Source organism: Vitis vinifera, chromosome 7, assembly GCF_030704535.1.
Source record: "Vitis vinifera cultivar Pinot Noir 40024 chromosome 7, ASM3070453v1".
In the NCBI taxonomy this organism is placed as follows: Eukaryota; Viridiplantae; Streptophyta; class Magnoliopsida; order Vitales; family Vitaceae; genus Vitis; species Vitis vinifera.
This window is the reverse complement of record NC_081811.1, coordinates 24,578,704-24,594,234: the sequence shown is the minus strand read 5'-3', so window position 1 is coordinate 24,594,234 and position 15,531 is coordinate 24,578,704. Positions and strand designations below refer to the sequence as shown.

General features: G+C 37.6%; 3 protein-coding genes across 3 annotated transcripts; 1 reads left to right on the top strand and 2 right to left on the bottom strand.

Moving 5' to 3' along the window:
* The first annotated feature begins 689 nt into the window (after positions 1-689).
* Positions 690-4,531, top strand: LOC100852934 (putative U-box domain-containing protein 50). Its single transcript, XM_059738578.1, has 8 exons — positions 690-1,200; positions 1,282-1,394; positions 1,494-1,621; positions 1,726-2,137; positions 2,534-2,674; positions 2,760-3,299; positions 3,411-4,112; positions 4,217-4,531. The coding sequence occupies exons 1-8, from the start codon at positions 1,038-1,040 to the stop codon at positions 4,412-4,414; spliced, it is 2,397 nt and encodes a 798-aa protein (XP_059594561.1). The 5' UTR covers positions 690-1,037; the 3' UTR covers positions 4,415-4,531.
* A 155-nt stretch (positions 4,532-4,686) lies between these two features.
* On the bottom strand, positions 4,687-11,933 carry LOC132254099 (uncharacterized LOC116803646). Its single transcript, XM_059738579.1, has 10 exons — positions 10,918-11,933; positions 9,966-10,063; positions 9,691-9,861; positions 9,196-9,296; positions 8,554-8,689; positions 8,314-8,364; positions 6,800-7,087; positions 6,282-6,516; positions 5,472-5,752; positions 4,687-5,175 (listed from the first exon to the last, which is right to left on the bottom strand). The coding sequence occupies exons 1-10, from the start codon at positions 11,624-11,626 to the stop codon at positions 4,954-4,956; spliced, it is 2,292 nt and encodes a 763-aa protein (XP_059594562.1). The 5' UTR covers positions 11,627-11,933; the 3' UTR covers positions 4,687-4,953.
* Positions 11,934-14,385: 2,452 nt separating this feature from the next.
* On the bottom strand, positions 14,386-14,919 carry LOC100241186 (protein SKIP34). The gene has a single exon (NM_001402607.1). The coding sequence runs from the start codon at positions 14,829-14,831 to the stop codon at positions 14,538-14,540; it is 294 nt and encodes a 97-aa protein (NP_001389536.1). The 5' UTR covers positions 14,832-14,919; the 3' UTR covers positions 14,386-14,537.
* Positions 14,920-15,531: the final 612 nt, after the last annotated feature.

Genomic DNA, 15,531 nt, shown 5'->3' with positions numbered 1-15,531 from the left:
CTGAAGGGAGGGCCCTCCAATACTAAAGGAAATAGAACTTCAGGTCGGAAGATGACATTCGGGATTGGGAACAAAAGCATAGTTCTAATATTGACCGTCCTACCTAACCCACATTGACAACTGATCCAACTCTTACCTTCCATGAGCTCTGTTTTTTGTCTTGTTTTCTATGAAACTTTCTGCTGGTTTCCTGCCACCGTCTTCATGTGCTGTAATAAATAAAATTCCTTCTTGTTACCCCTTTTGACGATTCTACAATGACTTCAACGTCCTCCCCTTCTCCCTCTATGTCATTCAATTCATACTACCTCTCGTGTTTAATGTTTTCTGAGAGAAAGAGGTTTGAACAAAGCTGGCGGCAAGGACTGAGAGAAAGCCGTGTGGGTCACGTGATTGCTTGTCGTCTCTCTGAAAGGTCGGCATTTGAAGACGTTTTAGTCCAAATGCATAATCATAGGGACATAACCCAAATCCAATTGGGTAAACCGTCTATTCGTTATTAAATATTTGAGTATGTATATACTTAGAATATGCCAACAGTACTCTTAAAAATTCTCCCCCGGAGTCATGGCCTAGGTTGGCTCTTCTTTATCTCCTTAATTCATAGTTTTATGTTAAACAAAAAAGGAGACCCAAGAAATTTCAACACAAGAAATCAAATCAATCAAATGAAAAAGATCCAATGGAGGTGGCCCCAATGGAAAACGAAGTCCCAATTCTGCCGTCCTGCTCCAATAGAATATGTACATGTACATCATACATGTACATGGCCTAAAGGCTTCATTCCTTCTGAAAACCTCCGACAAATCTCTTTAAAATTAGGATTTCCATCCCCAGAGACCTTTCTCTTTCGTTCATTAATTTCTATATGTTTTCAGGTTTAGCTCTTCAACACGCTTTTGCTTTGCTTACTCAAGAATTGTATGAGTCATTCTCTGGTGATGGGTATGCCTGCAAACGACACATTTCAAGGCATAGAAAGAGAGTAGCTGCTAATTTTTTCCTGGGAGAAAAAAGAGTAGCTTGTTGAATAGGCAATGGAAGTCCAATTGGAGAAGGTGTATGTTGCAGTTGGGAGTGATTTGCAAGATGGGTTTGCAACCTTGGAGTGGGCACTGAGAAAGTGGAATTCTCATTCAACATCCATAGTGATCATCCATGCAACAAATATCATTTCCAATGATTTTGTTTACACCCCATGTAAGTTACATTTAGTCTGCATTTGGGTTTCATTTCTTCAGAATCCAATTGGGTGTTTATGGGTTTCATGTTGTTTTGCAGTTGGGAAGCTCCCAGCAAGCTCTGTGAGTGATGAAAAATTGGGAGTTCTGAGGAAGTACGAGGAAGACAAGACGAACAAGTTACTGTCCAAGTACATGGCTTTCTGTGGCAAGGTTTGATTGATTTCCTTCTTCGTTTGCTTGGGTTAGAGCATATTGTTATATAAACATAGGTTTGATTTCCTCATTGAAAGTTTTCTCTCACGTCCATAGGTAAAAGCTGAAATTCTTAAAATCGAGAAACATGATGAACCCATTCATAAGGTCATCATAGATTTGATCTCCGGAGTCCATATTACAAAATTGGTCCTGGGAATGACATTCTTGAAGTCCTCAGCGGGGTATGCATAGATTGATTTTCTAATATTTTCGGGTTTGGTGGAAATTGCTTGGTTAGTAAGTCTTAATTGAGATGCCCTTTTGTGTGTTATTTCATTTGTTGAAGGAGATCAAAGAGTGCAATCAGTGGATCCTTTTATGTTCATAGAAACAAACCCGAATTCTGTGAGTTATTCATAGTATGTGGAGGAAAATTAGTATTCCTAAGAGAAGAAAATGATGGACTAATGGAGGATGATCAAGGAGTCATGGTTGCAAGAACAAGAGGAAAGCCAAGTTTCAAAGGCTGGTTTGGAAAAATGTTTGCAGAAAGTCCAACAAGCCACCATACACATGGCTCATCCACTTCGTCAACAATTGCGGATTCACTGAATTCGCTGAATCAATGGGAGAATTCTGTTGATGAAATTGAGAACTATTTCCAGCAGCTGTTATCTTTGAACCTGGATGAACAAGATTGTGAGGACGAGAACAATCCAACAGAGCAAGAGATGCCAGAAAATAGTGATTCTGATGTGGTATATATATCTTGCTATGGATCAAACATTATCTTTCAAATATGTGGTCATAAATATCTTTGCTTGATTTAGAGTAGTCACAATAATTAATGATGTTCATGCATATTCCATTAGTCAATTTAGCTAACCTTTTATCAATAATTTCTCATATCTCTTTCGTCTTTTTGACTTATGCCGTATGATGGTGATGGGAATGGGACCATATTTGATTTTTTTTTTTTTGGTGGGGGTTACAAGGGTATCAAAGCTATTTTCAAGATGAACCCTGAAAGTCCTTGTGATTCATATTCTGACTATTTTCCTGGCACCCAAACACTCATCTTCTTGTGTGAAGAATCAAAGCTCCTCAAAATTCTGCTGATTTTCTTAGTAACAGCCTTCTTGCTTCAATTTCAGAGTGGAGCAGAAAAGTTTGGAGCATTGAAAATTAAATTAGAGGAAGCACACGAGACGATTCAGTTAAAAAGAAAAGAAGCCAAGGACCATGTTGAAAGACATGGAAGAGCTGAATGGGCCATTTGTTTAAGTACTCGCCGGGTATATAAAACAGTCTCTTAATCTGTTTTCAAATTTGGACTAGTTTTTGATTAGTAACCTTGGACAATATCACTTGTTTTTGTAGGCAGAAGAACTTGAAGTTCATATAAATGAAGAGATCTCGAACCGAATTGATATAAGGAAAGAACTAGATGCTTCAAAAGAACAAATCTATGAAGTTAGAAGTGATGTTGAAGAAAGCAAGAGTAGGCTGAGATCACTTCTAGAACTCCAGACAGAGCTATCAAAGAAACTTCAACTCTCATCATTATCGAGATCACGAGTAGAGGCCCAACTAGAGAATGTAGCAATTGCAAGAGCAGAGATGGTTCGAGAGATTGAGGAGCTGAGGAGACAGAGAGATGTTCTCCAACGTAGAATTGAGTTCTGTAGAGAAAAGGAAGCAATAGGGACTGCTTCAAGACTGAGTGAGTTGATCTGCAGCTATAGAGAGTACACCCCTGAAGTGATCAAATTGGCCACCGATGATTTCTCTGAGCACCTGAGGATGAAAACTGGAGGGGACTTGACTAATGTCTTTAAGGGACGGATCAACCATGCAACCGTAGCAATCAAAATGGTGAATTCAGCCAAGGGGTTGTCCCAAGAGGCTTTCCAAATTGAGGTAATGACTTTTAAGTTCTACTGCATAACCATTAACATTCCCTTTTCTATGGACTATTACAGAGTGGCATGCCAAGGTTCTTCACTCCTAAGAGCTGATTCTTTAATGTAGGTAAAGCTCCTCAACCGCATCCGGCATTCGCATATTGTTGCGGTGATTGGTTTCTGCTCTGAGCTAAGGTGCATGGTCTTCGAATATATGCACAATGGTAGCTTGAGGGACATGCTATTTTCCTCCCATAGGAACTCCAGAAGAAGAGACTGCGCTCTTCGGTGGCATGATCGAGTCCGCATAGCAGCAGAAGTTTGCTCAGCCCTGGCCTTCCTCCACTTAAATGAGCCGAGACCCATTTTTCATGGCAGTCTGAACGCTTCCAACATCCTCCTCGACCGCAATATGGTTGCAAAGATCCATGGTTTAAGGCTCACTCCAAGCCATGAGGAACAAGATATGAGGTCCGATGTCCGGGCCTTCGGGCTTCTAGTGCTGCAGCTTCTAACCGGGAGGAATTGGTCTGGGCTGGTTGAAGAGGCAATGGCGATGGATCGTGGGGCCTTGATTCAGGTCTTGGACGAGATAGCAGGAGAATGGCCTTTGGATTTGGCTGAGGAACTTGCAGTAATAGCCATGAGGTGCGTGTGCATTAACATGGATTTGAGAATGGGAACAATAATGGGAGAGCTGAATGAGCTGAGGAAAAAGGCAGATGATATAGTTGCTCGAACAGGATGTAAGGTGGGGAGTGATGAAGGTGCCCACATGGAAGACACAAACGTTGTTGTGCCCGGTGTTTTCATCTGCCCCATATTTCAGGTGAGTGGCTTCTTCTCAACCATTTCCGCAAAGTCCCACACTGGAACAGAAGCCTTATGATATAGTTAATTGGTCCTGTTCTAACATACACGGATATTGTGCAGGAAGTTATGAAGAACCCTCATGTGGCAGCTGATGGGTTCTCATATGAGCTAGAAGCCATAGAGGAATGGCTAGGGACAGGGCACGATACATCTCCTATGACAAACTTAAGGCTCAGGCACAAACAACTCACCCCCAATCATACCCTGCGCTCCCTCATCCAGGATTGGCTTAACAAAAGATCAACTTCCCCTTCATAATACATCAAATTTTCATCTTTGTACGTTATATATATAGTCCATTCAACTTGCTGATTTTTTTTTTCTTTTTTCTCCTATGTAATTTAAAACACAGTCGTATAGACACACATTGTTCCAGACCGGAGTCACAGCTGTAGATGATGGAAAAAAAAAAAAAAAAAGATCAATTGCAAACAACACCAGACTCTGATATTTCGTTTTTTACTTTGTCCCATGCTTCTATTCTTGACATTAGAAGAAACACACACACACACATTATAGGTAGGCATATCTTTCTTTTAAATACCATGTTAATTATTCATATAATCAGGGATCACCACTGTTCTGTTTCTCACTTACAAATAGATTTGCACTAGTTATTCAGTACATTAAAAAAAAAACCATATTTTGTATGGAAATATAAGAAACTTGTACGTGGATAAGTATCCCTTCTCTCCATTCATACTCAGAGTTTCCTAGAGATCCACTGTCCTCAATCTTACGTGGCCGACCTTTCAAAGAGCAACTTCACACTAACACATGCACATGTTCCTAAAATATCACGAACCCAAACATTTTGTCCTACAAAATGCTGGAGCAATTTTTTTTGGCAAGGAATAATCTGCAAGAAAGGATGGATCAGTTTCCATCTCTTCAGCCCTTGACCATATGTATACTCCTCGTTCTTGTCGGCTGCCTGGGACAGTGTTGTCTAGTACAAGTGCCACCAGTAGGGTCACCACCATGTTCATAGACAAGAGGGCATTAAAGGCAAAATCAAGCTGATACCCACACAACAAAGAAAACAAATAGTAAGCCCCACTCTATCATAATGAAAATGGAAAAAACAAGAAGAAATGAAGTTGTAGAAGTGATAGTCAACAAAGAAGCCCACAAGAAGCTTCTAGGTTTTTATTTTCATAAGCTTACTTGATGACGAGAGATAGGATTATCAAGAAAAACATAGCTTCAATATCTTCTCATTTTCATTGTAACTACCTTTTGTTTTGGGTCACTATTGCCTTCTAAATGATATTGTGCAAAAAACAATATTAAACTAAATGGAGCAACCACCTACCTGTTTACTGCCGGTGTGGACTGGTCCATTGGAAGCAGCTGCATAAGGAATAAAATAGCTTGGAAGTATCAGGCTTGTATACAGCTGATACTGTTGGAAATATGCTGGGACTGATAAACCAAGGAACAAAGAAACACCAACTATGGTCATGTTTCTAAAACTTGCAGCTTGACTGTATTGCAAAGTTGAGAGTCCCAATGCCACAATCAATGCCCACATGAAGCACAATACAGAAGCGGCTAAGGCCTGTGGTATAGAAGCAAGAATGGCACCCACTTTTCCTGTTAAAAGCAAGCTAATAAATCAGCTATATTTATCATCAAACAGACATAAATATGCCCATTATATATGTCATCAGCTCATAGGATTAATAATCCATATCCAGAAAACACATAGCAAGTTCAGAGAGTTTATCTTAGGTATCAAACCTGATAGATCAGTTTTTATGTCTTCCAATCCAACCTTATAAATATTTTACCAAATTTTACCAACTTAACCATAAGCACATGGTGTATACATATGTATATCTATTTATTAAGTATATATGACAAAGAGATTTGCTGAAACTAAATAATTCATGTGGATTTTGTAAAATCTAGATCCAAGATCCAATAGAACTCCATATATGGCATACCCAAATCCAGGGTATAATTTACCAGATCATGGTTCCCAAAGTCCAATCATGTGGCAGACAACCTCTTGTCTACAGACATTCAGCATGCATCCAAGATGCATAAATTTGTGCTTGTCAAAAGACCTCAGTCCCAATTCCCAGGTTTATGTTGATGATTTATGCTCATGGTGATTTACCTATGAATGAAAGAAAGATCAAGAAAGCTGCTCCAAGTTCCACAGCCCTTCGGCTTGCCATCTTTGTTATGTTGATAGTATGCACATTTTCAGTCAAGGTTGTTGAGCCAGTACCAGAACCCCAAAGTCCAGCCAGTACACTACAGAAACCTTCCAAACCAATTCCTCTGCTGACAATTCCTGGGGTTGGAGGCTTTGAATTAACTAGCAGTGATGTGGAGTGATATGTCCCAACCTGGATCAGAGCACCATTTGCATCAGGGTAACATAAAAAAGGGTATTGGCACATCCTTACAAAACAGCAGAAGACCACATCACATTTGGAAGGTGCTTATATAATTTCATCCAAAGCAAAAAGGATTGACTTCGCAAACCAATTTTTTCCTCATTTTGCTTAATCAGAAGCACTCATGATGTGGCTCTTACTGCCTGGCAGAACGTTGAGAATGCCAAAAATTGTAGAAGAGATTATCTTGCCAGGAAAACAAAAAAAACAAAAACAATGATAAGATGCTTACTGAATCTACTGATGCAACCAGCGAAACAATGATCATGATAATGGAGGTCCTTAAATGGAAGCTAGGGACACCCCATTGTAAAGGATAAGGAATTCTAACCCAAGCAGCAGTTCTCCATGCATTGGAAACATCAGTCCTGCAATGTTTCATAGTATATGCATGCTTTCGGCATGCATCAACGATCATGTTTGAGCTGGGTATGTCAGGGCTGCATCCCTTATAATTATATGCTCCACCAGCAGTCAAAAAGAACGCATATGCCCATATAATCAGAATGCTCAGGGGAACCTGCAATGGTCGATAACATGGGCAAGGCAAGTTTAATAATAAGATCTACATTTACCAAAATAAAGTTCCCTGTTAGCATACTTAGCAACTAAAAGGAACAACTTAATGGAAATTTTCTTGTCTGATTTTATTTATTTATTTATTATTTATGGTGGAGGGAATCCTCGGAAGATTTTGAGGGGGGCACATAAACTAGTTATCATTAGATTATTTAGTTATTCTTGATCTGATCAAATATCTTGGAGTTTACATTGTTTCCAGAAATGAAGACGAGAGTCAGTGGATGAATAAGGTGGAATGGTTAAGCCAATCTGAAGAGTTCTATAAATCTGCGCTAGAAGCACTAATACCCTATCTCAAGATTTTAAAGCAGTAATCAGATGAATCTGCGGGTTCAATCAGAGAGTCAATATAAGGTCTGTTTCGATAGCAGTAATCAGATGAATCAGCGGGTTCAATCAGAGAGTCAATATAAGGTCTGTTTTGATAGCAGTAATCAGATGAATCTGTGGGTTCAATCAGATAGTCAATATAAGGTCTGTTTCAATAGAAGAACTATCAAATCGAGTTGCCTGCCAAATCTAGCAGAAATGAAAAGAGATTTGACAGAAAAAATTGATTGTGGGCACCACCAACCATCCCGCAAATAGTGCAAATTGAAGGCCCTTAAAAGAGGGGTTGAGGTTGATAATATGAAAAACTTAAAAGGAAAATGGACAACCCCATGCTTTACATGGAGACAAAGATTCAGAATACATAGAACAAAAACGATCTGAGTTGACATGCCCAGAAAATTGGAAAAAACATGATCAATGATAAGAAATAACTATGGTGGTGATGGGATGTATTTACAATTGAAGAGCAAGGAATAGATTAATTCCAGCCACAAACGAAAAATATATAGTGAAGTCACGTTTTTTTTTTAAGAACTGCTGCATCAAAAAGCAGTGGAGAATCTGTTTAATTGGATATATAAAAATTAATATCAACCAAACAAGCTTTAGCTCATTTGGTATCAGGGGCTGTTGTCCTGAAGGAAGTGGGAGTTCAAATTAGCACAAAGATACCTGTGTAGTTGGTATCTCTCCAGCATTTGGGTTGGGAAGGAAGGGGTAGGAATTATGATAAGGTGGGATTGGATGAAGTTCAGTTGTAATCCTATAAAACAAACAAGAAAAAGGATCCAATTTATAAAGGACCAAGAAATTCAAAGGTAAGATACATACCGCATAAATCCGGAATATTCGATGTCCAGAGATGGATATTCCTCGAAGGTACTAAAAAGTGCAACATAAATTCAATGTAAGTTTTTTGGACCAAGTGCCAAAACATTCGCACAAATTTGAAGACAAGGGACTAAAAGATAACAGAGCGGAAGGACATAGAGGTAAGATATTAAATCATAGGCCTATAGATATTAAGCAATCTAAATTAACTGTGCAGTATCTGCTTGGAAAATCACCTACCAGGGTGAAAATAAGAACCAACAGTATCTGGGGAATGCTGATCTCCACACAGCTACCAGCTTGAGGAAAACCATAGGTAAAAAATGCTAAACCTACTCCAGCAATGGTTGGCGCAACCACAACTGGGTTTATAAACCTACAATGTGATATCATGCACAATAAAGAAAGAATGAATAGATTAATTTAGGTTCACTTCCAACTCAAACTTAGAGAAAATTTAACAGCTTGAGCAAATACTTGATATGATAATTTGTGAATTGTGCAGCGAATTACTTGGTTCCGGAATAAAATTGTGAAATTATAAGTACAACATACAGAGAGGACAAAATAGGCAGTTAAAAATACATATGCTCCTTTCTCCTCATTGAGGTTTCTACTGGCTACAGCACACCACATAACAAAACTGTGAAAGAACTGAGAACTGAGAAATCTGATTGGTCCACTACATGATTACTACAAAATTTCAAGAAAAAGGGAAATAAGCTTGCATAAAAACATAATCTAAATCATTGATCAATTACATTGTTATGATTGGAGAATATGGGAAAAGAATTTAGATGGAGAGTTGAGAGGGCAAAATTTAAGAGCATCAGGATGAATTTTTCCACAAGAAAGATATTACAAGGCAAGATCTTGAATTACCTTAGAATAAGAGACATGAGACCACTGAATCCCAAAATGCTTTGGAAAATTGAACCAACAATTATAGCTCCTTGAAGTTCTCTCATTATGTGCCTAAATTTCTACAATTAATTAAGACTGTATAAATAATTGTTCACTATGGAAAGCAGAAAACAATGAAATACCTCATAAATGGCAATTTCATGCCATTTGCCACCAAAATGCAGTTTTAACATGAAAAAAAAAATGAGCTCACCATGGTTTGAAGAAAATTTCAATTAATATAGAAAATTTAAAATAAATTAAGAAAAAATTAGACTTTGCTTTACAAAGCTAATTCCATAAAAAGATTCTCATTTATAAAGAGCTTCATGGGAATTTCTAATTTCCAGAACTTTTTATAACAATTCAAGTATGTGATTTAAATACATTTAAAAAAAAAAAAAAGTTCGATTTAAGGTATTTGTGAGCACAAGGATGATAGAACATAACATTTATTCTAGTGAGTAAACTTACATGTTCAGTAAGGTTTCGATATTCCTGAGAATTAATGATAACTAATGCTGGTGCCAAATATACAAACGAACTCCCCTGAACTAATGGAAGCCGAGTACCAAAGTATGATTGTAGAATTGTCGTAATGCCAGTCACTAATAGCATTGTAGAAATCACAGTTGCAGTGTCCTTCTGTCATGGTTCAAAAAAAATAAATAAGTACAGGCAATAAAGCACCGTGTCTTCCTCATTAAAATGCAATGGAGATCAAATGATCCATAAAGACAGACGCTTACATCAGTTCCACCCATGGCTGGTACAATGACCAAGGGGATGAAAATAATTGAACCGGCCAATGACAAGTAGTGCTGCAAACTGTAATAAATAAGTGGTACTGCAGTAGAACAAATAAGAGTCAAGAAACTACTAATTTCAGCAAGTTGATTAAGATCCCAACAAAATTCAGAATTTCCAATTGGATCCTTTGTAACAAATTAAAATAGATACAAACATCTTTATCCTTATCCTTACAGTAAAAAAGACGAGGGTTCCATCAATTGGTTTAGAAAAAACATCAAGCATTTCAACATTTTTATTTTAATACAAACATCTTTATCCTTATCCTTACAGTTAAAAAGAAGAGGGTTCCATCAATTATCAATTACTTTAGAAAAAACATCAAGCTTTTCAACTTTTTGAACAAGATCTTGTCGAAACTGTGTCAAAGAACCTCAAGCTATATTCCTTTATGGTGCTTAACTGCTTATTAGACTTTATCAAACATATTCATCTTAACTTTGGCACTTTTAAGGTCAGTTTCAACAAGTCCAATATTGGTGGGTGAGCAAGTTAAATTTAGTTGAAATCAAATCTCACGGTATCCAAGTTTGAATCTGAATATGTATACTGTGATCTGAACTCAGCAATTGAATACCATGGATCTGTAAATTTGAAAATCTGGACTCAATACAAGGATATTATATTTATAAATCAATGCTAAGGTTATGAAATTATTCCTATAAATATATTCAGGTTATGGATTATGTTTTCCTTTCAACAATATTGAGCTTCACAATCTGCCATATGCAGCTGATTTTGGAGGATTTCCATATCTGCCTCATTGCAAGTTAGATAATTCTTAAATTCACTAACATTATCTCACCCATACAAACAATAGAAAGAAGAAAAGAATTTTACATTCATATTAAGCAACATAAACAAATTCATATAAAATGGAAGTATACTAACCAAAACCCGGGTTTTCTCTCAACCCACACTTCATTAGCGATGATCCGCGCCATCCTTCTGGAGGAGGCTCTTCATCATCTGGAGGAACATCAATTCCTACTTCTTCTTCACTTTTGCTGTCTTCTTTCTTGGGCTCCGCAGCCGAAGTGACTACAGGAACTTGATGCCCATCCCCATTTACAATTCCGTTCCCATTCCCATTTCCATTCAAATTAACTTTCCTCTCCTCATCTGCAGGCCCTAAAACAGGTTCAATCCCAATTCTTCTCTTCTTATTTTCACCTCTAGCTGTTCCATTCCTTAAACCCAAAGCCCCATCACTTTCATCCCTCGGCAACCTTTGTACAGCTCCGGTTTCAGACCCAGAAGCAGGTTCAATTTCAAACCCCCGGTTCGCCCTCGTCCGCCCAAGAATTGGATCAATCTCGATCTTCGGCGACGACCCACCTCTCTGATCACGACCCCTCTCCAAATCAAACCCACCACTATCATCTTTCTCAGCCCCATACCTCTCACTAACACTCGTAGTAGTCTCACCGGAGAAAGTAGAGACAAATCCAGTCCTCCTTGCCCAAGATCTCAACTCCTTCGGGTTGTGATCCCTTTTTGGTATGAATGGCTCAATCTGGGGCAGCATCGAACCAAGTTTCTGACCACCCTTCTGCTTCCCAGCCTGGTCTAGGGTTTCTGATCTCGACCCGCGTTCCATTATATCCTTCTCTCAAATGGGTACCAATTTTCCAAGAAACCAAACGAGAAAAGACCACAAAGAAGATTAAATCCCTTCTGCTCCTTACAATTGAACAAGAAAAAAAAAATCACAGAATGAATTTGAAATGATGAAAGAAGAAAAGAGAGTAGAAGCAAAGAAAGACAAGATTAGAATGCCAAAGGAGTGAATGGGTACTGAATAGCATCATTTTGCTTTACTATCTGTTAATGGTGGCTGGTATGAATGGCAGCTAGAGGCATCTTTATCACTCACAAGAGCTCAGTTGGCGCTTTCATGTATACATGGAATTACCCAAATACCCTTATTGTTGGCCGTTAGGAGCTTATCAGAATTTATTTCAAGTTATTTCTTTTTTCTTTTTCCTTTTTTTCCTTTCTCCACTACATTCATTTAGTTTGGTGGCGAAGATGTCAGAGCTTCCTTACATTTTAAGTTTCTTCATCAGAATCCATGAGTGGGCTTGGTCACTCATTAGCACATGACATGATGATAATTTGGTGGAATATCACAATTAAGAGGGCCCAAATGAATTGGTTTTAGATAAATCATCCAATTTTATTGGCCCCTTTATAGATCTCTATCATTTTCATTTGGACCTCTCAGCTTGATTATGATTGCAATATTCCCCAATTGGCAATTAGGATTAAAATATGACCCAATTTGCCATTAGGACACACAGAAATTGACTTGTCATCTTCCATGTTCCATCTACCCGCATCTTCTACATTTATTTTTACTACAGTCCCTTTTGGTGGTCTTATTATTTCACATCATACATCATATTCACCCTCTACGGGATGGAATTTGACATGAGGAGTCTTATCCAAGTACGAAGAAAACAGAACAAAATCTCTTTACTTTTAATCACTAAAATGTCATATAATAAAAGCGAAAAGGTGAAAGAAATTATGCAATTGGTATATTCATGGACTCCAGAAAATTTTTAAAGCTAACCCACTTTCAGAATTCAAATTTCTACCCAAAAAACCCAGCCCAATTTTCTTAGGGGGTACTGCTGAAATTATCGAACATGAAGAAGCGTGCTTTGACAATTTTGCCACATCCTGAAACGTGTCGGTTCTTAGTGTCATGTGATTAATTTCACATTTGAAGATATATGGAAGGTCCATCTCAGCCAGCTACCAAATTTATTGACTTTTTCAGTTCATTTTATTATTTAATCTACTGGTTCTGTAACGCAACAGGCATATTAATTTTGTTTTTATGGTAACATTTCTAATCAGGAGAGTAGAAACTGATATTTCTTACAATCCAAGGTTAAACCGTCAAAAAATTGATGCCTCCCCACTATCCAATGACGCATATCTGTCAACTGAAAAAGGAAAATAAAGAAGGGAAGCCCTGGTATCCGTCAGATGAGAAACTTAAAACCCTAGTATGGAATGAGAAGTGGATAAGCTCAATCCATATGTTTTATACCTTAAAAGACAGCAAGGAAGTTTCTGGGTGTCCCCATTTCCTAGTCTGACCAGTGAAGCTGCCTCATCCAGCCCAAATGGGTGTTTCGATTTCAGTACTATAGCCGCTTTTTCCTATCTTGCTATATTTATGTTCACAGAGTTATGAAACCGAGTATTAATATTTAGAAAGCTATCATCAGCTCCTGCATAATCTCAAAGTCAAACCCATCTAACTGGGTCGGATGTTTCAGATTTACCATTCATATTGTTGTAGTACATGACTTGAGTTAAAGACATATGCAGAAAAAAGGGTAAATACCAAAACGGAGTGACGACATTTACTATTTAAGCTTGTATTTTTATTATTGAGGGAACGTCCAGACGTATTTTTAAAATTTCATTATCTGAAAGTTACTATAAATATTTTTTCATGTCACCCTAATTTGAGATATAGTGAAAATCTTCTTTCATATTCCTACGAAGGTATGCAATTTGTTAAACCACATTAAATCTGTGTGTTTTTCTTTTTGTGTTTTTTTTTTTTCATCAAGAATCGTTGCACAAAAATCAACACATATATTTCTCCAGCTGAATGCAAATTGAATTTCGATCCGATGAGATACCACAGGGAATGTTTCAAGGCCAACACCTAGTTCATGAATTTCAACAAGCATGGATACAAAGACCAACAGATAAATGTAATCAGCTTATTGTAAGAGAAATTATGGCAGGTTTCTAAGCTGCTTAGCATGAATGTTTTCCTTGTTAACTAATACTAATGAATCAATGCATGATTGTTTGGTTCGTTGATAGAGCAACCATATCCCAAGTTTTACCCAATTGTTTTCGGAATACATCTTTGCTTACCATTTTTAAGCTCCATAGGTTTAAAGCTCCAGCCACAAGGCATAAACCCTCTGCCTCCTCATCCCATCTGAGCTTTTCTCTGCTCAGGGCATCTAACACAACACACTACATAAATGTTGCAATTCAGTTTAGCAAACTAATAGTGCTACTAAGTCGACCTGAAACCCCTCAGAAATCTAATCTAAATCAATTAGCCAATTAAAACCCCCAAATCAGCAATCAAGCTCATGGAAACTGGCTTCCTTAGCAATGACGCCAGTTGAACCCTAAAATTAGCTACTCCAAAGGCAAATATACACTTCTAACATCCGGCAAACCCCCTAAACAATCAACTCGACTAAATCGAGGATTGAACTAAGGTCAGTTGAATTTCTTGTGAAAATTATATTCTCCTACATTTTCCTATGTTTTCTCGATGACGAAACGAATCATTACTGAACCACCAAGCAACAACGAAGATAAGGATTCTTAATTCGCATAAAAAACCATCTGACCGTAAACCACAACACAACGAGAACAACCGAAATTCCTTTTATTTGTATTCTTTAAAAAAAAAGGTTTGTTTATCAACAGAGCAAACTGTGGAGAATCAATAAACACTACTGCTTTTGGGGAATCACGGAGAGCAAGCGCTCAACGTGTTGTTGCTGCTCTTGGTAGCGTCGCTTGAGGTAGGTCTCGAGGATCTCCATGACAGAGACGAAGCGTTTCATCTCCTGGAGGCGGCGGCTGAGCTCGGCTTCTCTAGCCCTGGCTCGTTCAAGCCGCGCCTGAGTCTCCGCTAAGCGGCTTCTCAGATCCTCCACCACCACGGCGTTCTCGTCCGGCGATCTGGTGGTGCGCGGCGGTATGATTTCATCTTCAGACAAAGATCGAAGCTGATCGTAGCACATCTTGCAGTGAGTAGAGAGCAGACGAGAGAGTAGGTTGGACTTTCGATCTGAACCGTTCAGCTTAGCAGATAAAGGGCTGTGTCGCTCACTGTTTCGGAGGCCCAAACGCCGTCTTTACTCCGCTATTACGGAGTCGGACCAAAATTTTCAATCAAAGTTTAAAATTAATTAATTTGGGAAATGCAGGAAAAGATGTGAAAGACACATTAAACATTTACACTCTTTAGTGACTTGGTTAATAAAAATATTAAATTCATGAATATTAGAAAATAAATAAATAAATTTTTAATAAGAAAAAATAGAGAAAATAAATATATTAAATTGAACAGTAATTTTTCACAATATTGATGGTAATTACATTGAGGTTCATAAAAAAAAAAAAAAAAAAGATTAAGTACACATCTATTAAATTAGATTGTCAGTATAATAATCAATGAAATCAAACTTCATTTTAATCACTAATTTATTTAAAAAATATTTTACTTTTACTATGTTTGGTTCCCGAAAAATTTGAGGGAAAATGCGAGGGAAAGAAAATACAAAGGAAAAGTAGAAGGAAAGAAAAAGTAAAGAAAAATAAAAAAATAGATTAAAAGTTAATAAATTATTTTTTTTGTTATTTCAAATTCATTTTATTGATTTTAACTCATCAATATAAAGATTAAATAATTTAAAAATATATAAGTTTTTAATTAGTTTT

Coding starts and splice junctions, on each gene's coding strand:
- LOC100852934 (XM_059738578.1), top strand. CDS start 1,038: ATGGAAGTCCAATTGGAGAAGGTGTATGTTGCAGTTGGGAGTGATTTG. Junction 1,395..1,493: donor ACATGGCTTTCTGTGGCAAG/GTTTGATTGATT, acceptor TCACGTCCATAG/GTAAAAGCTGAAATTCTTAA. Junction 2,675..2,759: donor TTTGTTTAAGTACTCGCCGG/GTATATAAAACA, acceptor TTGTTTTTGTAG/GCAGAAGAACTTGAAGTTCA.
- LOC132254099 (XM_059738579.1), bottom strand. CDS start 11,626: ATGGAACGCGGGTCGAGATCAGAAACCCTAGACCAGGCTGGGAAGCAG. Junction 9,297..9,690: donor ATCGAAACCTTACTGAACAT/GTAAGTTTACTC, acceptor AATTAATTGTAG/AAATTTAGGCACATAATGAG. Junction 6,517..6,799: donor TGGTTGCATCAGTAGATTCA/GTAAGCATCTTA, acceptor GCTCTGATCCAG/GTTGGGACATATCACTCCAC.
- LOC100241186 (NM_001402607.1), bottom strand. CDS start 14,831: ATGTGCTACGATCAGCTTCGATCTTTGTCTGAAGATGAAATCATACCG.